The sequence below is a fragment of the Botrytis sinoallii genome, assembly GCF_014898435.1.
Source record: "Botrytis sinoallii strain Bc 23 chromosome Unknown BSIN_012, whole genome shotgun sequence".
Classification (NCBI taxonomy): Eukaryota; Fungi; Ascomycota; class Leotiomycetes; order Helotiales; family Sclerotiniaceae; genus Botrytis; species Botrytis sinoallii.
The window spans coordinates 714,750-740,301 of record NW_024066039.1 but is presented as its reverse complement, the minus strand read 5'-3'; the positions used below and the strand labels follow the sequence as shown (position 1 = coordinate 740,301).

Sequence of the window (25,552 nt, the reverse complement as noted above, 5' to 3'; positions counted from 1 at the left end):
GACCAAGCAAGGGGAGACATTTAAATACGGAAGTATGGGCCTCTTTTCACGCAAAGAAAAGACTTCTCCTTCGAATGGTTCATCATCAAGAACAAACTCTACACAATTAACTGAAGTTCAATCTTTTCGCTCATCACAATCCTCACTAAAATCACCCTCCACTCCTGGCTTCTCAAGAATGTCTATCCCCACCATACCCAAGATCGCACTTCCCAAGGCACCAGATCCAAATGTCGACCCAGCTGGATATTTGAGAAGCATTGGTGCTGTACGGGAAAGATGTGGCATCGTATTGGAGAAGGCTAAGAAGAATGATTTGAATCATTTTGAAGTCGATATGGGAAGATTCAAAGATACCACAAAGTTTGTCGTCTCTGTGATCAAGGTATGTATTCACATCTCCACTACACATTGCACTGGTGCAAAAGATCTCGTTGCTAATTTCTGTTGTGATTATAGCGCGACTTTGCACCTGATTATAACGCCATTCCCCCTCATGGTCGATGGCAACATTTCAACGTAGGAGGTAGAGATAGAATCGGGGAGCTCTTAGGAAGCTGGCCAAGCCAAGTTGATCCTTCCGAACGATGTCGCCGAATTCTCGATCTCTTCCTTGTATCTGTCTTACTCGATGCCGGTGCCGGTACATCATGGAAGTATAAGAGTGTTGAGAGTGGTCGCACATACAGGAGAAGTGAAGGCTTGGCAATTGCCAGTTTGGAAATGTTCAAGGCCGGTACCTTCAGTAGTGATCCAGAACAACCACACAAAGTCGATGCAGATGGATTGTGCCAATTGACTGTGGAGATCATGAGCTCAGGTCTTCAAGTCACTGAGCAGAATCCGATTGCTGGTTTGGCAGGTAGAACTGGTTTACTGGTTAAACTTGCTAAAGCTTTACGAAATCCTTCTCTCTTCGGTGCAGATGCTAGACCTGGAAACATGCTAGGTACGTAATATCTTCACAACATTTTGCAGAATCAAATCCTAATATTTACAGACTTCCTCATCTCCCATCCTTCTACACAAGCCGCATCTGTACCAATCGTTCCTCTGCCCACCCTTTGGAGTGTCCTGATTGATGGTCTTGCACCAATCTGGCCAGCATCTCGCACAGAAGTTGATGGCACATCCATCGGTGATGCATGGCGTTTAACTACGATGCCTGCAGATGCCGCAACCCCTCTTTGGGAGACAATTGTTCCTTTCCACAAACTCTCTCAGTGGCTTTGTTACTCTCTTATGCAACCAATGACTAAGCTCATGAACATACATTTCGCCGGAGCTGAATTATTGACCGGTTTACCCGAATATCGAAATGGAGGTCTATTCATTGACACTGGCGTATTGACGCTGAGAAGAGATGAAACCAAGAGAGGCCTCGAAGCATTCCACCGAAATGCAGAGAGAGAAGGCAAACCAAGTTTGGAAGTCGTTCCAATGTTCACACCAGATGATGATGTGATCGTTGAGTGGAGAGCTGTAACCGTTGGGTTCCTAGATTTGTTATTGGAAGAGGTCAATGCCAGTTTAGGACTCTTTGGTCAAGACAAGTTATCTCTGCCACAGATGTTGGAGGCTGGCAGCTGGAAGGTATGTTACAACGATTTATTCATTCCGTATCATTGTACTAATAAATCAAATAGGGAGGCAGAGAAATGGCCGAAATCTCACGACCTAACACTCAATGTCCACCAATTGCCATCCTCAGTGATGGAACAGTCTTTTAATTCGCTTCGTACTCGCTTTGCCCTTTTTCGCATTCACTACTTTTTTCGAACCGCTGGCTAGGGTTTTACGACGAGATGAAAAATGACATATGCGAGTTGTTTACCTTTTATTCTCCTACAGTCTGTCTGCTTTGCTTGCACTTGCGCGAACTGGAATTCAATGAAAGGATGTCAGAACCACGCCTGGATACCCTTTTGTGACTGCGATGCGAGCGAGATTTCAACTTCGGTTTACTACTACTTGGCTTTTGGATTGAACGAAAGACATTTTTACATACAATACATAAAATTAAACGGCACATATTGGACGGGCAGGGCAACTGATGGAGGGATGAATGGATGAATGGATGGATAGGTGGCAAGGAAAATTTTAAATTCGCAGATTGTCATCATGGATGGCGGTGGTGGTGGTATTCTTTGTTTGTCTTCTGGATTATTGTGTTATTGAGATATAGGTTTGGTTGATTGATTGGGTTGGAGAAGTACATGTACTATTTGGAAGGAGATATTGGGAGGAATGGATGGATGGGTGTTTGGCCTGGATTAATCGTCACGGCGGTCAACCAGATATCTCGGGGATTAGCCCCAATCTTACATACAAATGGAAGAGAATAATTGAATATCTGTCAAATCACTTTTCTTCGCTGCTTACATTCATCGATGATCTCGACGTTTCAGATGCTGGTAAGAATTCCGGGCATAAGAAAATCTCCGTGGATTTCAAGATACTGGGAAGTTTCCCTGCATCCCGCGTTCCCGTTGTTACAGTGGTACCTGTTGCAATCCGGTCTAAGCTTGTCCGTCACATCACATCATGTCTCCACTATCACATTGCTCAAATTACTGGCGGGTCAACTCTCTATCACTTATCACAAACATTATAATTTGCAGTTGATGTATTAAGTAGTATATCCGTTCACTCGGATTTCGGCTAATCTTTCTTGCCATGCACGAAGATGGAATAGCTTCATCTCAATCCTAGTTGCAAGAACATTCCATGGAGTATATGATTATCATACTATTCTATGGTTCCTTCCTTCTGTAGGTTAGACTAGTTGATATCTCATTATTCCTGTCTCTTGTTTATCATCCACACCTACTCTCACTCTCACTGCCTAACTACACATTATTGCTATTTTGCTGTCTCTCTTGATAAGCTCTTTTTTTGGTACACAAAACTGCAAGTACGACCTATTCGGGAAATTGTTAATTACCGAGTCCGGAGAATTTACTCGGCTGATTAGAGAATCTTACCACTTAAATTGGAGCGTTAGTAATCCTTCTTTTATTCGACTGAGACATTCTTGCGAGGTGTATACCGAGGTCCATACTAAAGTAGGAAATGTATTAATACATGTTTCCAGAAAAATTTCCGTGCTTTCTCTTGGGAAATGTTCATGGGCTTCAATACCTAGACGAGCATAGATCAACGGATGCGTGAAGGAAATGATGAAATGTGATAGGATCGGCCATGGATCTTCAGGTACGGAGATTTGGTGGGGACCACGGAGAAAGTCAACGTGCCATTCCACATTGGCGGGTACAACCGGTCTTGATTAGTGCTAGAGCACATTAAATTCACACAGCATGAAAAAGGTATTCTAGGAGATCGCCTATGGGCTTGGGCGCTTGGATTCTTTGGTTTGAGAAGATTAGGAATTGAGCCCAAGACGCAACGTTACGGCATGCGATTTTGCCAAGATGCAAGAACCGTGGTCGTGGGATTTATGACAGCTCATGAAGATAAGATTTTTGGTCGTTGGTAGTGTATGATATGCGGTCTCCCACACGGCTGGATTGAATAAGCACGTGCGTTTGGGTGCGAAGGATTGGGCATGCTTATATCGTGCGCTTAAACGTGGTCTGGGGAAATGAGACCGTTATGTCGGAGCTCGGATTGCAGCGCCATGTGAGACCCGAGTTCGTTTTGGGGGTATCGGGGGACTTGTGGAATTGTCTGTTGGGAGATGCTTCGAAGATGATTTTGGAGAACGAAAAGAAAAGGAGAGGGGTGTTTTTGGAAGAGAGTGGAAATTGGATGTTGATCGTCATCAAGCATCTTCTTCTTGGAATAAACGAGATTGGATGGCACACGTACTCAGGTCTAAAGCGGGGGTTGGGTGGAACGTGTCAAAAACGTGAGAAGAACGTGGGATGTGTATATGGGTACCAAGATGGGGTCGGACTGCAATAAGCGAAGGATTGGATACCGAATGATGCAAATAAGCTCCGTGTCAGTCGTTCGGAACATGTCTTAATACATCCGTCCAAAGCCCATGACTTAACAATGATGTTTAGAATGGCCCAATCAGGTGTGAGTTTTATTCACCGCTGTGCTGGTTGCAATCGAAAGCAGTACAAGAGCGAGAAATCAGATCCATATCAGAGCATCAAACGGACATGAATACATTGGGGTGAATAACCTCTGGGATGAATGTGAGGGTTTGTATCCCATCTGTCTCTATTCAAGCGAATGATGCTTACGAGTTGATTCATTCTGGCTGCTCGGTCGACAATACTAGCTTTTAGAACACAATTTGTGGGGTGAGAAAATTTGGTACGTATGTATTCATTTAATTGTTAAGCTAGTTCGATTGGGAGGTGCAGTCCTTCATGGACATTCACCAGAAAGGAGAACCCTCCCACGAGCTTGACTCTGCTATCTGGGATTCATCAAGGAAATACATTGAAATGCTAGTATGATGGCTCTAGAAACAACGAGCTATACTGTTTAACTCCAGGTAGTTCCCGATAAGTCATCACGAGCCCTATCACAATTGAATTTTCCGCTGTGAGTATAGCAAAGGCTAGCGATCCCCGTCGCCCACATGGCCCCGGATTCCCACATGACAATAGTAAGGTCCCACAACTCTATGATTTTCTGTCCCTGAGGCAATGCTATTTCAGCCGCGAGGACAGCTCCAACAAATTCGCTTTCAAAGGGTAGAATATTTCCCCCTCTTACATACGCAATGACTGGATTGACAAGAAGTTCAACAACACTTCGAGTTTCCGGCAACGGGTTCGAGGAAACGATAGATTGAAGCCGCGCCTCAGCATTAATGAGAGCACGCTCACTACGCTCGATCTTGGTACCACAGGCTCGGAAGTGCTCCAATGATGGCCTTTCTTGCGGGATTGTGGGAAGAATTCCTCTGCTCACAGTGTCAAGGTCGGTTCGACCAAAGAGGGAAATGGGTCTATGGCGACAGTTTGCAAGTTGCCACCAATGTGTAAATAAAATGCACAAAGCAGCAGGATTGAAGGGGTCGTTATCGCGATACCATATTATCGCCCCCATAAAACGCGAGTACACCTCAGCCAGTGGCTCTTCCTCCAACGATCCCCCTGTAAGCGTCGGAATGATGTTGCTAATCTCACCACATGCTATATCGGCTCCCAAATCAATCCAGTCGTGTACTACGCATCCCAGACCGGCCATCGCCGCCATCTGCTCACCACCACCACCATCGTAGTAAACGTGACAAAACACCGGCATCCGCGAGGCTTATAACGGGCCAATCGGGCAAGATCGTTCCATATAACTATACACGGGCGGGAGCGACCTGGATTGGTATCCTCGATAATGGTTTTTTGTCGTAAGCATGAGTAGTTGCAACCCTTAACAACCCGAATGTCAGTGATATGCTCGCCAGCGGAGACAGACGCTTCAGCAACAGCAGCCACTTCAGAAAATGTGGAAGCTAATTTTCCTGCCATTGCAGCACTATCTTTGCCAATCGAGTAATCAAGGACGAAACCCGAGTCCATTATCGCCCATAAGCCAGATATTGACCCGCCATAAACACCGCGATTATAACCAACTGCCATCGAGAAGATGCTGGTGTTAAGTAGCGGGCCCTCGCAATCCTCCCCCGCGAGGACGTCAATGGTATCCTGGTCAGTTGAAAGTGCCACTCCGCTCAACTTTGGAGGGAGAGGTTTTCGGACAGAGCACCAGGTTGGTATGACCGCTTCGTGTACCTCGGCAAACACGAGACGCTCTGTGATACCTGTCTCAATCACTCTATTCCGAGCGGCCAAGAGCTCTGCAGCATCTGAGAGCATCCCCATGGCGCAATCAACAGCATCTGCAACGCGTGCGTTGCGTACCCTAGATATATCAGTAGCGGCGCCCAGAACTCCTCCGGTTCGAGGGGTATCAATTCGACGAGCCAAGGCAACAGTCGTAGTCAGAGTTTTTGTTTCCGCTGAGTAGGTTTGGCAAAACTTGCTAGATTTCACATGTAGAGGAGAAATTCCGTGGGTCTTCAACGCCCACGAGGGTGCTCCAAGCGGACATTACATAGTGGCTCCTTCTGCAACTACATGAGTGGCTTCCCACGTGGAAGTAAGTCGAATGGTAGCGGCAGAATCTGGGGCTGAGGATTCACCCGTTCGCTCACCCCAATGAGACACAACGGGTAGACAATCAAACGCTGGCGAACGACTCAAACCACCAGTTACAACCAGTCCAGGGACGAGATCAGATAAGAGCTTCTGTTCACTTGCGGGCAATCTAATCTCCCTTGAACGAGAGAGAATCTGATGGAGTTTTGTCTGGGCCTCGCTATCTGATATGTGTATATGGCGCGCTTTGCGGTATCCCGGCTCTAACGGCGAGATGTTTGCGATGTTGCAGAGAAAATCTGTTGCATCTCGACATGACATTCGTGTCCCAAAAGACGGCTGTTCTGCAGCTCGGGGGTCGTCTAGTCCACCGCGACTGACTGGTTCTGGGAGAACTTCTACTCGAGCATTGTAAGGCATTATGACACGAATCGGTTTCAAGATCCTGTGTATAGAAGAATAGAAAATCGGTAGAGGAATTTCGATCTATGGCTTGATGATCTCACAACGACTTTTCACAGTTCTATAGGTCTAGTATTTATCTTTCTCGCTTTCTCTTTCCTTGCGTAACCGATTCCCGTGATACGATTCGGAAATTTATTGATTTCTAGGCGCCGCTGAATACATTTCGTTACTTTACACAGCATGATGTTACGCGAGTAATTATTTGAGCATCTGACTGGGGAGTGGAGACCTGGAGAGCTGGATATCTGCTTGGCAATGCGCTAGCGACTAGAATGGCTTGCGTCTGACTGGGGAGAAAAAGAATGCATCGTGTACTGAATGAACCATATTTTGAACCTCGGCTTTACTTTTTTTCGCTGGAAACGTTTGGAGTGGGTTGTATTTTGTCATTTTTGTCATTTTGTGTATGGGTTCTCAGCTTGGGGAATCAAGCCTGAAGGCTTTTTTGGGGGGAGGGGTGAATGGGATCGAGTGATCGAGTGATTGGATTGTATGTAGGGTTTTTGGCTTGGTTTTTAAACTTTTGTGGTTCTTTTTCGAAATGTGTATAGTGTAATATCTCTTCGTTATTTTCTACTGTAAACAGTTTTTTCTGTGTAGGGATTCCCTGGGGAATAGATGGATAGATGGAGATGGGTATATATACATATCTTCCCAAAACAACAAATCCAATATCAATATCTCATCCTTGGTGAAATAAATATGTAACGTACGCTGTAGATGGTGAAACTAGGCATGTCATGCGTGCTACTCGAAGATGGGGGAAAATTCCCGAATGTGCAGGGTTTGTACGAGGTGAGGACTGCTGACTCTGATCTCGAGATGCTTGGGTTTGGGTTTGGGTTTGGGTTGGGGTTTGGAGGCTGGCGGAGGGGCAGAAGGGGGAGGAGTGTCTGGTGTGGTAGATGGTGTGCTGAATGGTGTTTGTCGGCATTTCTTTAACCCCACCATCTACTCTTGTAGATGTTTCAAGAAACGTAATTATGAGCGCTATCGTTAAAATGACATTGTTATCATTGAGTAACGTGTTCGATTCTCCAAATGTAACGTCTCAATCCTCTCGATCCAAATCATCGCTTCTCATACTTACTATTTCTGGCCCCTTGTCATCTTTGCTACGAAGGGGGGGGGGGGGGGGGGGGGGGGGGATTTTGCAATTCTTATTTCGGTATTGATATGACTTTTGCGGTCGTATTATGTCGTGCAAGGGTTTACTCGGAGGGTTGAAGGTTATATAAGTATTTGAAAAGGAACCTCGCGTGGTCACATGAAACTTGTAGAGAGATACTTCCCATCATTGAAAACGAAACCGAAATGTATATAAGACGACTCGGAATTACTGGACACGATCAGTTACAAGATATTCCCAGAGTAGAGGATTCAAGTCGTGATTTCTGGTAAGCTCAGATGAAGCTACTACACGCTACAGTATGCATCGAATGTAGACCGTTTTCGTCGCATTGTAAGCTCTTTCTGAAGATAATTTTACTTCTTCCACGCAATTTTACCGTTGCAATTGTCGCTACTTTGCTACTCGTTGTTATTATTATCATAATTATTGTGTTTCACTGGTTAATGTTCAACGACAGTACTAAGTGTAAGAAGTCATTCGGTGACGACATGAGATCAAAATCCCGTCGCTTATTCGCGAGATTACTTATGGACGTGGTTCTTGTTGAAGTTTGACTAGGTGATTAGAAATACTTCCGCTCATTATCCCTATATACTCTACGATTAAAGCTTGCTTCCATTTGGTGATGTTGAGGTGTAAAAATCTGGGGTTTTAAATATGTGGCAGATGGTGATTTGGCACTTGGGGATGAGGGGATTCTATGTTAGAGGGTGAGTGAATGGGCAGTTGGATATACCTACTTCATGCCTTTCTTGTGGGAAGTTAAGATGATGGTTCACTTAGCCCTTCAGATCAGTGCTTGAGATCCCCACTGCAGATTTCGAATGTGGTGTGGTGGAGGGTATATAAAGATGTGGATATTCTAACTAGAATGCCTCGAGCTAATGCGACTTGAGAGAGGTTACTTACGGACAATGAATTATGATGAGGCAATTTGGTATACTCAATCAATCTTATGTCCTTCTTTGGCATTCGGATTGCGGTAATTGATCAGTGTACAGTACCCTCAGTTAGGTTTACTGTCGGAGTGCTAGTAGTGTTATCACTCTTAAAACAATACCCACAGCAACAACAAAACTTCCATTCGAATGATAGCGAGTATAGGAATTTACCTTTACAGTCTTCAGGTTTTCCATCACCCCGAGAGAGGTCATGTTTTCAAATCCACTCAACGCTAAGAATTCTATTCCCGTCCCAGATCTATATCTCACAACTAAAACATCTTCACATCAAGCCCTGAACACTCTAGTAAGATTACATGGCGACCAAGTTCTTACATACCCCAAAACCCTGCGCAAAACACCCATATTTAACTCCCAAGATGAAATACAAGATTTTCCCTTTGCGAATCTTCTCAAACTTTGCTTTAGTTTTAATTTTCATGTCCCTCAATATTCCGACGTCTTGACACTCAACTGAATCCATATATAGATAGATATATAGATAGATATATAGATAGATATATAGATAGATATATAGATAGATATATAGGATAGATATATAGATATATAAATATAAACTTCAATCTCCATCTCAATCTCCATCTCATTTCACCAGAGGTGACTATTTGAAAACACATTCAAGTCAAGAAAATATAAAGATGAGATCCCAAAAGCCCATGTAGAAGCAACTTCAACATCGCTTCAAAACGCAGACAGAATTTCTGTGGAACCTTAGAAATTATCTCTGATATTTTATTATCATAATATTCCATCTCACAATAAGTAGATAATTCCTCACCATCATCTACATATCTATCTGTATTCTCGCCCTCATATTTCCTCCCCTCTTTACTTTCCATCATCATCATCATCACCCCTTCTCAAACACACTACCTAAGTAGTCTATCTTCGTAAGTAGATGTGTAATAAAATCCCCTCGAAGATTTCCATCAGCTATTCATCGCATATCGTATCATATAAATGACATCACCAACCCAAGCCTAAACCTCTCTCCAGATTTCCTTCCTGGTTGTAGCTAGACTGTTATTCCATATATCTACATCTACATCGACATGAAATAAATTGAAATAAACAACATACATAGAGATCTTCCACAATTATCCTATCTTCTGGAATAACACCATCGCTCTCAAATCCTTACAAATAAATACATACCTCTTGCCCACACAACCTCAAACCCAGAGAAATCTAATCCCTCCAATCCCCTAATTATTTCATCTTCTCTCTAGACTGTCCTCGTCTCTCATCTCAGCACCTCCCTACCTATTTAACAACTACAAACTACAAACCCCCAAATTCTCATATCTTATCTCTTCTCATCTCATCTCATATATTGAGAACTCTCAATCAATTGTCGAAATAATTTACTAGAAAATGCCTCGAAGCGCCATCTGTCTGAATAATAAAACTACCTACCACTGGTGTACCTTGCTTAACTACAATATCCTGATTGTATTGCTCTCATTACATCCTCCATTCTTTTCATCACTTTTCTCTCCAATTTAATTTCCCTGCATTAGCACCATACAACTTCTCATCAATAAATCCATCTAGTCTCACCACTACCTGTTCTTCTCTCATCTTCCATCTCCCCACTCAACATCCCCTCCTCCTTTCCTCCTAAGAAACTCTCCCATAGAAAAGACACTCGCATAATCAAAAGACGTATCTCACATCTCATATATTTCCCCCTCGCTCCTTAAACCGTCCGCATATCAGGATGTGTATCCATCTCGAAGAAAGAGATACCAATCCATTCCCCATTCCAATCTCCACAGCAAAGATTAAAAAATCACAAAAAACCACCGCAGTAAACAGTACCTAAACACCAAATCCATACAATCATCTAGATTCCCCAGCTTCCAAAACATGAAAGAAAAATAAAAGAATCTTTATAAATACACTCTGCGTTAATAAATAAGTATATAAGTATATCCAATCTTCCCTTGCGAAGATAGATGAAGAATTCTTCAGCGCCGTTGTATACTAGGTAGGTATGTAAACGTAGAAGAGAGAGAGAAATTGTAGAAATATCCATATATCCATGTAGCCCACTATTCTATTCTGACTACCTAGTACTCTGTTATACTCTCTCTCATCCATCCATCCATCCATCCATCTATCACTACCTAGGTAATCACCATCCTCACACGTTGAAAAAAAAATCCTCTCCAATTCAACCCCCAAACCCCAAACCTCAAGCTCCAACGCCAACGCCACTCCAACTCCAACTCCCCATTGCGATTTGTTGATAATCTATCATCTTATCTTAATGCATTAATTAAATTTCATTGCATCCAAACAACTCAATCAACCCGATCGAATAGCAATTGCACTTCCGAGTCAAAAAAACACCATGCCATCCAAGCAAACCATCCTTTTCCTACCAACCCCAAGAAATTCAACAAAGATATAAAAAATAAATAAACTTTTCATATCCATTCTGAAGATCGCCTAACCCAACCGACCCTTTTAAATACCCTTTATAGAACCAGATTAATTCAAGAAGATATGTGATCCTAAAGATTAAGAAGATCTTTGTTTCTTATTTGGTCTCTCTGCTTCATTCAATTCTTCTTCATCATCATCGTCATCATCATCATCATCATCATCATCATCATCATCATCTGATTCAAAATCGGCATCTGATAGTGCATCTTGCTCTTGTGCTGCGGCTATAATTATATGGTAATGCATTTCTCATAATAAAGAAGCAAGTAATGCACATTGGGGAATTAAAGGGTAGACGAACTAAATATTTGATAGCACCAGGCCACAAATCTTCCGTAATAGCAATAGCAAGATCATCACCATCTGGAAAGATTTCCAATTTCATTCCCAAATCATCTTCATCATCTTCATCATCTTCCTCAACCTCATCATTATCCGATTCAACCACCTTCTTTCCATTTTTTCTAGCTTCCCTCTTTGCTGAATCTCTCGCATTTGCTTCTTTACTTTCTTCCTCACTAACTTTACGACCAATAAATCCAAACCATGCGAAGAAACTTAAACCTCCCATACTTGTATTGCTCATTTTCTTCTCGAGAGATTTGTGTTGTGGAGTCATTTTCGAATTTTCCTTTCGTTCTGCATCCCAAGCATCACAAACCATATCCAATAAACCTCCGGTTAAATCTTTTCCCTTTTTCCAATGAATCCTAACAGGTTCACTGACCAAACCACACCAACCTCCAAGACTCTTTCGATACCAGAACTTCTTGACCAATGTCTCATCTGTGAAATATTCATTTGGAGAGAAAGTCCATGTAATTGATACAGATCTGGGATCTCCGCCCTTGGTGGACTGTGGATCTTCGAGTTCGAAATGCGATACATGCAGAGATGTAAGTGAGGAAAGTAGAAGAGCGGAATCGGAAGGTTGAATATATTGATCTATATCTGGAGGAGCTTGTTCGAGTACCAGGGCCCAGAAATTGGGAATCTGAGAGATAGTTTTGTTGCGACGGGTATACAGAGGTTGTGTGAGGGAAACTTGTTGTCGAACTGATGAAGTTAGTCATGATGTTTAACCACATCAAACCATAGAAAGAATATTGGCAGATCCTATAAAGATACAAAGCAATAATGAAAAATGATTGTAATGTATACTATGAACATCCATGGAGTGTCGTACAAAAAGATGACCCGATTTGATCTTGATCTGATAAAGTCCAAAAGTCGTGGCGCACTCAACCCCTCCAAAGTAGGCACATCAAAGTACCTCCAACGTCATAAAAGAAGAGGAAAAAAGAAATATATTCAGACATACTGATTTCCGTTTCAACATCATCAAATTCCCTTTCAATTTCAGCCAAATCTTCGTAGGAAACGGGGGTATCTTCTAAAGCTGCTGCCATGGCTGCGGTTGTAAATGCGAAGGTTTGTCGCATAGCCAAGCTAGAATTTATACGCGTGAGTGGAGGATTTCGCGTATGCAGGAAAGGGCGAGGGGTACCGGGAACGAACGAAGTAAGGGCTGGACTGTGGTGATCACTTTCGACTTTCGACTTTCTTGTGTACGGATGTTCTTTTTTTCATGCAATTCAAGAGAGAAATAGAAGAGAATGAATGTCACAATTATGCTTATATTGGAATTGAAAAGAATTGAAGGCTTGGCAAAAGAAATAAAAATTGTATGTCACCCGGATTGATGGAGTGGTTGGATTTGGGTACAAAGTCGGACTTTATCTCGGGACCGAGAGTCTGGTGGAGTTTGAAGCTTTTAATATGATTCTCGATGGAATTGGCAATGATGTGAGCTAGGTAGGTAAGAGGTAGGGTACGGTCCCTGGATGGTCTGGATGGTCTGGATGGTAAGAATTGAATGGGAGGAAGCAGAGTAGGAGTAGTAGTAGTGATAGAGAATGAAGATTCGACGGGATGCCGATGATATTTGATGACATTGTCGTCGTGAAGGGAAATGGACGGTATTTATGAAGATGGAATGAATATACATGTATATGAATGTAAAGAAAGGAAAGGAAAGTATATTTTGATATGTTTTCCCTTGGATGCTTGGATGCTTGGATGCTTGGATGGGTTGGGATAATGAAGGAACATCATTCACCAGTCGTTTGTCAATCATCGTTTGTTCTCCCTGAAGGGATCATGTTTGATACAGGTGATGATTAGTAATCTCGATGGTGTGTACGTAGTAAGAAGGATAACGCTTCAATATATAAAAAAGTCTTGGTACGGATGGATAGAGCCTGTCGAGTGTGTCAAGACCATTCAAATGAAAGGTTAATTCCTTCCCTTGTACGGAGTTGCATGAAAAGGGAAGAGGAAGGAAGGAAGAGAAGATTGATTGTGTACAAAGTAACATCCAACATGCGATGGTGGTTGAATGTCATTTTCTTGGAATAACCTCAATATTGGCGACGGGACATGGATACTTTTACTTCCGTGCATCACGAGTTTTTGGGTGTGGTAGACTAGGAGGATGGTAGGTAGGTGGGTAGGTACGACATACAATAGATCAATCAATCAATTACTACCTAGATACTCGTAGGTATTCATTCAATCTCTTCATAAAATGACAAGGTCTATAACCTACATACTACCAACATTCACAGAAATCCTGATTAATAAGGCCTTGAAGTCTGATAGACTGAAGTCTTGAAGTGAAGTTTGCTTTTCCTTACAAAATTTCAACAATATCCTCCCTCCATCCTCCATCCTCAACTCTAATTGGTCAATTACGTTATAGTTTTCCTTTCGTGAAAGATGATTGATCGAAAAATATGGATGTGGATGTTCTGAATAATTCATCATTCTTCATTCATTCGTTCATGTGAACACAATCAATTTTTTATCATCTTCACATTACTTTCATTTATTGAATCTAGACCACGACGACGACCATATCATCACATTTCATTTCATCATATCTCATCACTTCCCTCTTTCGTGTGGTATTGGATCTTCAGACGATATCATACTTTGACTTCAATTTGGACAAACAATATCATATCTTGACTTCAATTTGAACAATCAATATCCCACCATATTCTTCTCGTGTTATCAAGGAAATTAAAAGTCTCCTACCCCTCGTTGCTCAAGCTGTATTTGAATCCCAAAGATTCCGAGCCCAAGTACAAGCCCTTACGAACCAGTCTCCTAGCGATCCATACATTTCTCCTCTCACTTCAGTATTTCCTTAACCACGTACCATCATATCACCATGTCCACCATGGCGACACAATCTTACCCAGAGGGTAGAGTTCTCATCATTATGACAGGAGGTACCATTTGTATGAAATCTTCACCGGAAGGCTTGGTTCCAGCAAGAGGGTTCCTCAAAGAAGGAATGGCTACTAGACCATCATTCAACGACGGCTCAAATCCAGGTAAGAGAATTTTTTTATGTTGTGAAATTCTGTTACACAATCACAATCACACGCGCGATGAATGTACACAATTCAGAATCAAAATCTCAAGTCTCTAGTTTGATGGAGGGGTATTGCGATTGTCACATGTGAATCGAAATTGACGAGCATTTCATGGTCAAATCCAAGTTGGTACATTGAAATTCAATTGATTGTGAATCAGGTCATCAAAACATTCAAATCCAAAGGGCCATTGAATCGAGAACCATTCAGGTCTGAAGGATCACTTGGTTGTATGGACTTGGTCAATCATTGGAAATTGCTCTCAAAGTCTAGATTTATTCGACTTTGGCTTTATTTTCATTCTGTCGTCCATTGTGTGATGGTATGGCTCTAGACTCTTCTGGTTTCTATACCAGTACCATATAATTTCATATCGTGGAGAGCTGGACAATCTTCAATGACGTCCAATGTCTTCAATTTTGAAACACCATCAAGATATTTACGCCGATATGACGAAAGTCGTGTAGGTCGCTAGGAAGTGTTCGCTGAGTGTGACATATTTCGAAGATCTCAAGGGACTTCTTGTACACATAATCGCGTCTCCAAGTTACACTGAATGGCCCTAGTGAGTCTCTCTAAATCATCTCATTTCGGGAGATGTCAGTGGTAGTCCTTCGGTGATATCTCAATCAACTCCCATTGAATGATCTATATTAAGAAATATCACATGCATCCCATCGTCGTTCATTGCATTGCATTATCTCCGCTTTGGATACGTATTGCTTTATTCCGACAACGATAATCCACCACATACGCAATATGTTTCGGAAAATTAATTAATGACTAACTTGTACTCAGATCCTATGCCAGTTATGACCACAAACACTACAGAAGAATATTTACCCAGTTTACGTACTCCTCCAAGCACGTATTCTCGACATGTTCGTTACACCTTGTACGAATTTCCCGTCTTACTAGATTCTTCATCAATATCTTCAAATGGTTGGACACAAATAGCGACCACCATTGAAAGAAATTATCATTTATTTGATGGTTTCGTGGTTCTTCATGGTACAGATAGTTTGGCATACACGAGTTCAGCTTTATCTTTTATGCTGTCCCATCTTGGAAAACCTGTTATTCTCACGGGATCTCAGGCTTCAATCTTTGCTCTACAATCTGATGCCGTGGATAACCTCCTTGGATCATTAATCATAGCCGGAACTTTCATGATCCCGGAAGTATGTCTCTTCTTTCATCACAATTTATTCCGTGGAAACCGCACTACCAAAGTTTCGGCTACCTCCTTTGATGCGTTTGCTTCACCAAATTGTGAGCCTTTAGCAAAGGTGACTGCTTTAGGAGCCACAGTCAATTGGAATCTCGTTCGTCGTCCACGATCGATTGCTAAATTCGGAGTACAACTAAATCTTGATACTTCCCACGTAGCATGCCTTCGTATCTTCCCTGGTATCAAACCAGAAATGATCGATGCCGTCCTTCGTATTCCGAACCTCCGTGGCCTGATTCTCGAAACTTTCGGGGCTGGTAACGCACCCAGTGGAGACGATGGAAGTATGATCAAAATCATGAAAGAAGCATGTGAGAGAGGTGTATCATAGGTCAACGTATCACAATGCCACTCGGGTTCCGTCTCCCCACTGTACGCACCAGCCACCATTTTAGGCAGAGCAGGTGTAGTTTTCGGTCACGACTTAACAACTGAAGCCGCCCTCACTAAACTTTCATTCCTCCTCGCTCTTCCTGATCTTTCATACGACGATGTTACCATGCAAATGCAATGTTCCATTCGTGGAGAAATGACCGAGGAAGGTAGCACAGCCTTTTCACATCCACCAACCGAAGTCGCAGTTACAGCTCAACAACAAGCATTTACGGGATTAGGATATGCAATTGAAAAGGGTGACACGAATGCCATCATCAATATCCTCGACCATGATCGAGCTGGTCTTCTTCAAACAACCGATTACGTTGGCAATACCGCTTTACATTTGGGGGCAGTAGGTCCTTCAGTAGACTTATTAAGAGAAGTAGGTTAGTGCTTCTGCTTGAGATTTTTTCTCTCTTCCTTTTCCTGTAAATTTTTCCAGGTTTCTAATCTTCGAATTCCTGTCCGATAATGAAAGTTTTGATTTTCTTTTCTTTGATGGAGCAGTCTATTGCATTGACGCACGCAATGATCTTTACTCAAATCATTTGAAGTGTCAAATCATTTGTGATTTTTGCATTATTTGTTCATGAAGTTTGAGTCACTTTGAAGATTCAGGAGTTTTCAAAGCACATGTACATCATTTTTTAAGACTCCAAATATCTAAAATCTTTATATATAAGTTATGAAATGGTTTCCGATATTACAATCAGTTGAATGAGACAGTGAAATCTCATCTCACAGCCTGAAAACCCTTCAAATATCATGTCAGTCGGTCTGCTAGTCCAGACAAATACTCGCATATCGCAATTCTGCTTCTCTGAGTTTCCCTCAACTCCCCCCAACTTTCCTATGAACTTTCCTACAAACTCCCCAAATCCTCCACTCCTCCCCTATTCATCATTTCATCATCTCCATCTCAAACCTCCTCGCCTCCTCTTTCATCTCATCAAAACCCCATCCCCAGTCCCCTGAACTTCCCCAAAACCTGACTAAACACTTACTAACCCCAACCACAAATAGTTACTCAAGCGCGGCGCAAGCGTACACGCCCGTAATAAAGCGGGGAATACCCCGTTGTTTTTGGCGAGGAAGGCGGGGGAGAAGCAAAAGGAACATGCGAAGGTTTTGGAGGAGGCGGGGGGTCATTTGTGGGTTGAGGAGAGGGAGGAGATTGGTAGGTTGAGGTTGAGGATGAGAATGAGGATGAGGATGAGGTTTGAGGATGAGGATGAGAATGGGGGTGGGTGGGGGAGGTGGTTGATGGGATGAGTGATGATCGACATAACGAGAAACGTGATGATAGATAGATATGATGAGAGATGAGACATGAAAGAACGAAAGAATCAAAATTGATACTGGAAATAAATATTATCAAAATACAAACATCAAACCTAATTCATATCCAACAAAACAAGACGAAACAAAACAAGATGTAACATCTGAATATCCCTCCTCCCCTCCCCCCAAAAAAGAAAAAATATGTCTCTTTCTTTTATAGATATCTATTTCGTAACTCTAAACAATATATCGATCGATCTCCGAATAAGCTTATATATACATCCACATCCTTTTCAATCGTATCAATCACACCACCAATCACTTATCATCCATCATTTATCATTCATTAACCATTACTACTACCCTCTCACTCCCCAGAAAAGAAATGAACAAATAACATTAGGACGATACCTAAGTATGAGTATTCATTCAGACTCCAGACTGCTTAGTTCCCGAATTTGAGAACTCTGTGAGGAACAAATAAATTAAAACATGGATGAATGGTTAAACGAATGTTAGCACTAAATGAGATGATGGGAAAATTTTGCGTTATGGTGGGTTGGTTGTAGAGGGCTCTAGGTCATTCTCGTGTGTGATATCTGCGATTTGAAGCTGTAGGTGTGGGTTGATGATTTGGATGGTGGGAAATGAGGCGTGATTCGGATGGATGTCGATGTGTTCATGTGGATTGCGAGCAGTGTCTTTGTAAATTGGTATGTCTCTACTCGCTTCTGGGGAGAAGAGGTGAGGCGTGCATATGGCTGTGTTGATCGATTATCTTGGGCGATTGCTTGTGGGCTCTAGGTGCAGCTTGCTTTGCTAGGATGTGCTCCATTGCGAGTCCGAGCACGATGGTATGGCGTAGGATATCGCAGCGTGCGCGGGATCGTAAGTGGCAATGATGTCCTTGACATGTTCAACTTTTGTACCCATTGCAATATGGTGTCAAATGCATTCTAGAGAAAGAACAATGCTCGCTCTTGTAATGCTTCAGTCTCATCTCGTTGGTTCCATTTTTCTTCTTCGTAGCAGATTCCTCGCTTGGCTTCAAATCTGTTGAGTGATCAGCTTGATCGATCATCCTTATTTATTTCGATCCATATTCTTGTTGGAGCGTATATACTACTTTTCTCCATCTATCGTCGCTGAGTTCGATAGGAACACGTATCGTAGGAGCTCATTGAATTGCTGTTTCCATCACTGATGGCATATTGTGGACGTTGAAGAAGCGAGTAAAGAGATCGTAGATGAAGATTTTCATACGATGTTCTTAGAACGGCAATAGTAGCACTTGTTACACGGCTGCGCATCGCAAATAAATCAAGCCACAGCCTTGAAACTAAAGAGGCGGTTTCGAATAGTCTGACGAATTGGCCAATCACTCGGAAGGTAGTTTTGGAACCACTCTGCGAGTTCCCGTCTGGGGTTGCCATAACAAATAAGTCCCTATAAGATCTGGGCAACAACTGGTCAAGAGTTTTAAGCCCCTTTTGGCTGATTCGATGTGTTAAGTAGGGAGCCTGGCTCTTCGTTGTAAGATAAAATGCCCATTTAGTTTGATTGCCTGCACAGTCAAACTTCTCATCTCATACATATTTAGTATTGACGAGGTATGCCATCCTTCCTACCTTTAGCACATCTATCTTCCAAAAGATTGTAAGTGCCTGTCTGTCGCACGTTTGCCACGTTCGCAACAGATTTCAATAGGGGTATTTGCTTTCTTGCTCCATTCGTGGAGGAGGTCAACGAATCCTTCTTTCTCGCAGTTGTCAACCATGATTTGTGAGATTTCCTCAAAGCCTCTATCTGTTGTTGGCCTTAGTGGAAAAAAGAACAATTGCATATGATTCTTAGAATCGATTAGGCATTGACTATGAACAGTATGAAGACCTCTGGGACGAATGGTGACAAAATTCGAGTTTTCAGCGATTTAGGGAGTGGCTAAATATCACAAAAGGCACTGAAGACTCGAACCTCGTTACTATCTGTCCCAACACGACACCATGAATAGCTCTCTTTAACGTCGGGCAGACTTCTAGAAATTGTACCATCATCGAATGTGTGGGCATATCCATGACACGGTTGCTGAATAGTAGCTTGAAGCCAAACAATGTCATGTGATGATAACCTTGGTCTTGCGCGATAAACGTGCACCTGAATCATTCTACTGAACTCTTCACAAAACACAAATTCCATTATAATCTTTAACTCTTGCAACTATTAGCTTTGTTGTGAACCAGTTGAAATTTGAACGGGATGTTTCCATGCCATATACCCAACATAAGCCTGAAAGCCGCCCAAAGCCAGACTCAACAACCCTAGGAAAATCGCAAACATAACACCAGCGATGGTAGCCATCATCACGAATCTTGGGCTACTTTTTCTCTCGAACCATTTCTCAAGACCTCTCGGGGTGGGATTTATCAATTCTCGGTATGGATCTGCCAACCGTGCCCCGAAATAATGATACTGGATATTCTGCTCCTCTGGGTTGCGAATTGACGCGCTCTCATACCTGAGCATATCGGTATCGAAGTTGCAAGTCGATGGCGAAGTAAGGGATAATAGAAGCTCTTTAGTTTTGACATCTGCGAGGGGGAAAAGAATCTTTTGTATTGAATCCAGCACCTCGATAACAAGTGCACGAGGTAGCCCGCCACTACAATTTTCAAATATCAGCAACATACTTTCTATTGGTTTTCTCAACGCTAATGATCAAAGCCAAGTTGTGTTCTTCTCAACTTACATTCGAATTAGATCGGATACAGATAAACTTTGCGGTTGTTCTTTCGTAAGCCTCAATTGCTCTTTTAAGAAAGCAGTATGGTGGAAAATTTCGACAACTCCTAATTTTCTGTCAAGTCTCAAATGATTTCTCAAGTCGTCTGTTGGCCGAAATTCCAACCGCGCATTCTTCTTCAACTTGGTCGCCAAAAGTTCGCTTTTAATTTCATCAATGCTTGGATGGAATGTTTTTGGGAATACGTCGTTGAGAAACTGCAAAAACGTGTCATTGAGATGCCAACGCGCTTGTTCGTTTCCGTACTCTAGCAAGACGGAAGATTGGCGGAATACAGAGCAGTTGATCATCATCACCACCTGAACAGCTAGATTGAGAGCACGCTCTTGATACGGTCGCGTGGGTCGATCGGTAAAGAATTTCTCCAGTAACTCTGCTTTGCTGAGCTCAGGGCTGGATTTCAATTGTTCAATCATTCGGAATAAGTCATTGTAAGATGACAGACCCGGAGACTGACCAGGAACTATATTGCACTTGTAGCCACTTGTGGATATCTTGAAAAACTCGAAATATCGACTGAGCGTTGTTGATCTAGACCACGAGCAATTTGGGGTCTTGCAAAGCGTCTCTGTTAGACATTCTTATATATGAACCAAGACCACAAAACCTTAGCAAGGGCCTGTAGTTGAGGGGTAGTGACTTTCCCAAGTGGATATTCCAAAGTCATACTTGATTATCACAGGGAAATTATTTTACCTTTTGTCACTTTTGTTGTGAATTTGCGTTTATTTGTGTTAAATCATTCCCAGAGAAGATCAATAAGACTCTGGTCTACTATCTCGAAATGGGCTGTGTATGTTACATTTCAGAGGCCCAAGGATGCATGATTTGGGAAAATCTACCATGTCAGCGAATAAAGTATCGAAGACCAACCCCTTGAGTGGCAACTCAATCCAATGAAGCCCCTGTTCAATTAATTGCAGCCCCAGCAACTTTACACTACAATGTCGTCAAGGCTTTACATTGAACTACTTACGTCTGCCCCGCATTCAATTGCTATGTTATCTGTAATTCTTGACATTTATGGTGCTAGCTACCACGATACTCATATTTGACTCAAGTTCTTCAGTGCGATCAAGAACGACAAGTGCCGATAGCAATCATTCTTGTCTTTTTCAGGCATACCCACCATGAATTCAGACAATTTCTCCACAGCGTTACCAGTCACACGCAATGAACCGAAGGACGATTCAGGATATGCTTCGCAAGAACCTTCGCCTCCGCCGAATAGTTCGAGGTCTTTTACCGATCGTGCCATTGCAAAAGGGAAAAGTATAATGCCTAACTACATTCGAAAGCCTAAACAACTGCGACCGTATGATAAACCAATTCCGCAGCTGACATGGAATCGTTTTTCGGATCTACGTGAGCAATACGCAGAAAGTCTCAATAACTTAACACGCGGTCTGCCCAATTGCACCTCGATCCTGATGACTTTGCAGGTCTTGGGAGAGAATGAAGAGAGCGCAGAACCTTGGGTATTCATTCAATGTAACAAGGCAGTTTTCGGAAAGATTACCAGATTTTTTCGAGAAAGTGCAATTAGGTGTGATTTCGAACCACCTCAGCCCGATGATCGTTTCCCCCGTTTGAGAGTATGCGTTCACCCACAGAAGCCGAGGCCGCTCGTCAGTACCGTCGTCAAGACCGCGAATGCGCCTCCACAATTTGATCTTTCTGCGAATTCAGAAGGAAATGAAATATATGTGTTAAAGTCTAATGTCACACCAGGCGCTCGTCGTGGCAGGCAAATCATGACAGGGTATTCGCATGGAGTGCGCCAGGCTACCATGGGGGGCTTCATCAAGACGATTGACTCAGGAAGTCTGGAAACAATTTATGGAATGACTGCAGGTCATTTCGTCTTTGAAGAATTGTATGATGACGCCGAATATTCTCCAGTAAGCGATTACGACAGCGAATATAACGAGGATATGGAATCTTTCGAATTTGATTTGAATTTCGTCGAAGCTAATTCAGAGGATGAGAATGATGTACATGTTTTGGATAAAAGTGGCATTGAAATTGATGAGGAGGTGAACATGGACGAATGGTCAAGATTGGGAAAGCTTTCAATGGCCTCCCATAATCTCTTCATAGATGAAGGCAATCTTGATTGGGGATTGATCACTATCGACAAAAACTCTTACAGCCCCCCAAATGCCGCATTCAATCCATATCCGACACGAACCAAATCTAGAGGGGAACAGTCCTCAGTACAAATGAGTTCTGCCCGAGGGCCACTCAATGGGATTTTACATGGCTCCTGGTCGTATATAATGCTCCCTCCAGGCAAGGTATTGGTCCAAACACGTCTTCTATCACTTTCAGAAGGTGAGAGTAAGTGAATGAATCTCGCCTCAACGCAATCTAGTCTATAAAAGATATGAAATCGCGATGGCTCTACTTGGTACAGTGACGCTGACCACACTATAGAGCTTCATGTTGGTGATAGCGGTGCGTGGATCGTTGATTCATCAAGTTTCCTACGAGTGTATGGCCATGTCGTTGCTTCGGACGTGTTAGGACGCGGATATGTCGTTCCAATACATAATACACTTGAAGATATCAGAAAAGGACTTGTACGGTTGTTCTCAAGGCCTTTCTGGGTGGCTCCTGCCTACATCATGAATATTCTTCATTCAAACGATACCGGAACAAAACTTTCGCCGCCGAAGGGACTCATAAAAGGTTTTGAAGATCATGGTGACGCGGATGAAAAATTTGCTCCATTACCTTCTAAATTTAACAAACTAGACTCTAAGTATTTAACGATGAAACCAATACCAAGCACGCCATTGCCGATTAAATCTCCAAGACCCGAATTACAGCCATCTACTGTGGCAAAGAAACAGTCAGACGCTGAGTTCTCCAAGGCTTTAACCCCCTCGCAAGACGTTTCAGTATCCACTAGAGTACCTAAAAGTGAGGAGTTCAAAATGGGTGAGATATTCTGAGCACTAGAAATTTTCGAAACAAAGAGAACTGACTTTTATACAGACAAAGAAGAAGAGGAGCTGAGGAGAATTTATTTTAGACATAACCAGAGATATAAAGAGAAGGAGGTCGAGTTGATAGAAGCAGGTGAGGAACATAATGACAATGAGCATTTAAAAGATCTTAAAGACGCCCGCGATGTCGCCGAGAAATTTTATATCATAAGGAAAGCCGAAGTCCGCCAAGATACAAAACTTGCAATTCATCTCAAGAAGGAGCTTGAGAATCTTCCAGGGTACGAAGACTATATTATCTCGTCCGAATCGGATACTTCCGGGCCACATGAGTTATCTAGTGCCCATGACACTAAGCATCCCACAAGCAAAAAGACCCGGAAACGCAAAATCGATGAAGAAAAGGGGTCGATATGAGCGGTGTATTCATGATTTCCAAGCAAACGTTGGAGATTTGTGTGGCTGTTTTTAACTTCATTACTCTGACAAGTTCCTTTATCATGTATTTCTTAGTATATAAAACTATCACGGCAATTTATCACAACTATGTATTTCTCATACCTTATGATATGTAGTCTATCCGATGACTTCATTGCCCTACGACCGTTGAATTATTTTACGCTGGCGAAAACATGATCATTGAGTATCTGATCATTTAAGATTAGGTAGATCTGAACCATATATGATATTTCCAAGCATTCATTAAAATCGTAATCATACTAATGCAAAACATAGCCAGCAACTTTAATCCAAAATCAAAGATGCCCGCCAACAACATCCGACTCGCTAGCTCCAAATCCCGTCCATCCATTAAAATCATCAGCGAAGGTAACAGCCATGGACAGGTATCTCTCATGTACATCTCCCCAAGTAAAAGCTGCTTCCTTCATGGCCCGTATTGCTTTCACATAATGTGGATCCGTTGACCATACACCATTGATAGCTTTATCTTCTACATATTTCCATCCCTTTGCTGGTTTTTGCTCAATATCTTCGTTTATTTCCGGTCTCATCTGCGAACAGTAGACGGCGATTGTTAATAGCCACCATTGACGTATCAAACTTATTTGGAATTTTGCTGGAACGAAGGGTAATAGGATTCGAACTGCATGGCTTGTAGTGAGGATATGTACCATGAAGAAGTCGTATGCGTGAGTGCCAGGCTTAACAGTTTGTACCAACAGATTCACAGCTGCTTCTTGGGAATCTTGGAATTGTTTATTAGGATCGGTGATGCTCCAAGCGTTCCAATGCTCGAGTATAAAGTCCTCATGTTCATTGAATAGTTTGGTTATATTTGAAGGCGAAGGTCCATCCAATACACCATCTAATCGCGAATCTGTATGTATTTTGTGAAGAATTTCTAGGGGCGAGGTTGTGCTATAGGTAGATGCTTTGGTATAAGATGGATCATCAAGATATTTGTGCATAAAATCGTAGCAGCTCGACGCTAGGGAAAGGGCTTCGATGGCCAATTCGCGACTATTCAATTCGACTGCGTAACCGAGATGAATAAGGGGGTGACCGACTAAAACATTCATTAGTACAAATGCGGTACAACAGAAAATATACATACGTCCTGAAGTCAGACCATTGACGAGAGGAGCTTTCCCGCTGTAGAGATATTCCTCTACCAAAACCTTCCAATCATAACTGTATTTTAAAGCCAATTCATCCTCGAAGAAATCAACGTACGCCCTCTGGTATACCTTCTCTCCTAAGAATTCCCTCCAATCCGCATCTGTGATTTCCCCAGGAGAATCCTGCCATTCTTCAAGATGTTTTGATTCTTCTGCGAAAACTTTTTGTAATTGATCGTAATCTGCCCCTAGAAGATACGCGGATCCTAGATGATGTGGTAAATGGTTGTGAAATCGATTGTGGTTGTAAAGAATTGAATGATTAATATGGTTCGATTTCAAGAGATGTTTCAACGTCCTTGGTCGTTTCTCTGGAGCGGTTTCAATGTCGTGAATTTCAACTGGCTGGATACTTATTGGCTGTGTTGATGAACCGATAGTAGTGTTTGCAACATATTTGTAGATTCTGTTCACAATAGGAACCCAATTTATCATAGGAGCCGACATGATTGTTTGTGGTGTTGAACTTTGGAGGTCCTGGGATGCAAGTCAAAGCGTGGGGAAGCTTGAGCTGAAATATGGCAGAATGATCTAATTGGTGGCTGAGTAAAAGCGGTGACAAGAGCTTTGTTGAGCGTGGCGCATTGCGGCATCCATGTATGAGCGGACCACGCTCGAGCCACGGCATCGGAACATCATCCGCGCCGAGTGATGAACCAACTTTATATATTTTATAGAACGCGACGCGACAAACTCAACACAATTTCAATCATGCCTGTCAATCCCATGAAGTTATCA

The 25,552-nt window shown here is 42.4% G+C and overlaps 7 protein-coding genes across 7 annotated transcripts; 3 read left to right on the top strand and 4 right to left on the bottom strand.

Moving 5' to 3' along the window:
- Positions 1 to 34: 34 nt before the first annotated feature.
- EAF02_007239 (uncharacterized protein) lies at positions 35 to 1,730 on the top strand (the record flags this gene model as incomplete). The annotated part of the gene is made up of 4 exons (XM_038903287.1): positions 35 to 385; positions 460 to 949; positions 1,001 to 1,593; positions 1,647 to 1,730. 4 exons carry the CDS (start codon positions 35 to 37, stop codon positions 1,728 to 1,730), a joined length of 1,518 nt encoding a protein of 505 aa, XP_038756766.1.
- Positions 1,731 to 4,461: 2,731 nt separating this feature from the next.
- Positions 4,462 to 6,500, bottom strand: EAF02_007238 (uncharacterized protein; the record flags this gene model as incomplete). The annotated part of the gene is made up of 3 exons (XM_038903286.1): positions 4,462 to 5,237; positions 5,297 to 5,964; positions 6,037 to 6,500. The coding sequence occupies 3 exons, from the start codon at positions 6,498 to 6,500 to the stop codon at positions 4,462 to 4,464; spliced, it is 1,908 nt and encodes a 635-aa protein (XP_038756765.1).
- A 4,665-nt stretch (positions 6,501 to 11,165) lies between these two features.
- Positions 11,166 to 13,169, bottom strand: EAF02_007237 (uncharacterized protein; the record flags this gene model as incomplete). Its single annotated transcript, XM_038903285.1, has 3 exons — positions 12,412 to 13,169; positions 11,388 to 12,146; positions 11,166 to 11,338 (listed from the first exon to the last, which is right to left on the bottom strand). The coding sequence occupies exons 1-3, from the start codon at positions 12,530 to 12,532 to the stop codon at positions 11,166 to 11,168; spliced, it is 1,053 nt and encodes a 350-aa protein (XP_038756764.1). The 5' UTR covers positions 12,533 to 13,169.
- A 1,156-nt stretch (positions 13,170 to 14,325) lies between these two features.
- Positions 14,326 to 17,414, top strand: EAF02_007236 (uncharacterized protein; the record flags this gene model as incomplete). The annotated part of the gene is made up of 4 exons (XM_038903284.1): positions 14,326 to 14,491; positions 15,332 to 16,075; positions 16,160 to 16,524; positions 17,166 to 17,414. The coding sequence occupies 4 exons, from the start codon at positions 14,326 to 14,328 to the stop codon at positions 17,412 to 17,414; spliced, it is 1,524 nt and encodes a 507-aa protein (XP_038756763.1).
- A 1,921-nt stretch (positions 17,415 to 19,335) lies between these two features.
- EAF02_007235 (uncharacterized protein) lies at positions 19,336 to 20,890 on the bottom strand (the record flags this gene model as incomplete). The annotated part of the gene is given in 3 exon segments (XM_038903283.1): positions 19,336 to 20,082; positions 20,170 to 20,789; positions 20,801 to 20,890. The coding sequence occupies 3 exon segments, from the start codon at positions 20,888 to 20,890 to the stop codon at positions 19,644 to 19,646; spliced, it is 1,149 nt and encodes a 382-aa protein (XP_038756762.1). The 3' UTR covers positions 19,336 to 19,643.
- A 463-nt stretch (positions 20,891 to 21,353) lies between these two features.
- Positions 21,354 to 23,591, top strand: EAF02_007234 (uncharacterized protein; the record flags this gene model as incomplete). Its single annotated transcript, XM_038903282.1, has 3 exons — positions 21,354 to 22,563; positions 22,660 to 23,166; positions 23,224 to 23,591. 3 exons carry the CDS (start codon positions 21,354 to 21,356, stop codon positions 23,589 to 23,591), a joined length of 2,085 nt encoding a protein of 694 aa, XP_038756761.1.
- A 338-nt stretch (positions 23,592 to 23,929) lies between these two features.
- Positions 23,930 to 25,261, bottom strand: EAF02_007233 (uncharacterized protein; the record flags this gene model as incomplete). The annotated part of the gene is made up of 2 exons (XM_038903281.1): positions 23,930 to 24,702; positions 24,751 to 25,261. The coding sequence occupies 2 exons, from the start codon at positions 25,259 to 25,261 to the stop codon at positions 23,930 to 23,932; spliced, it is 1,284 nt and encodes a 427-aa protein (XP_038756760.1).
- Between the last annotated feature and the right edge of the window lie 291 nt (positions 25,262 to 25,552).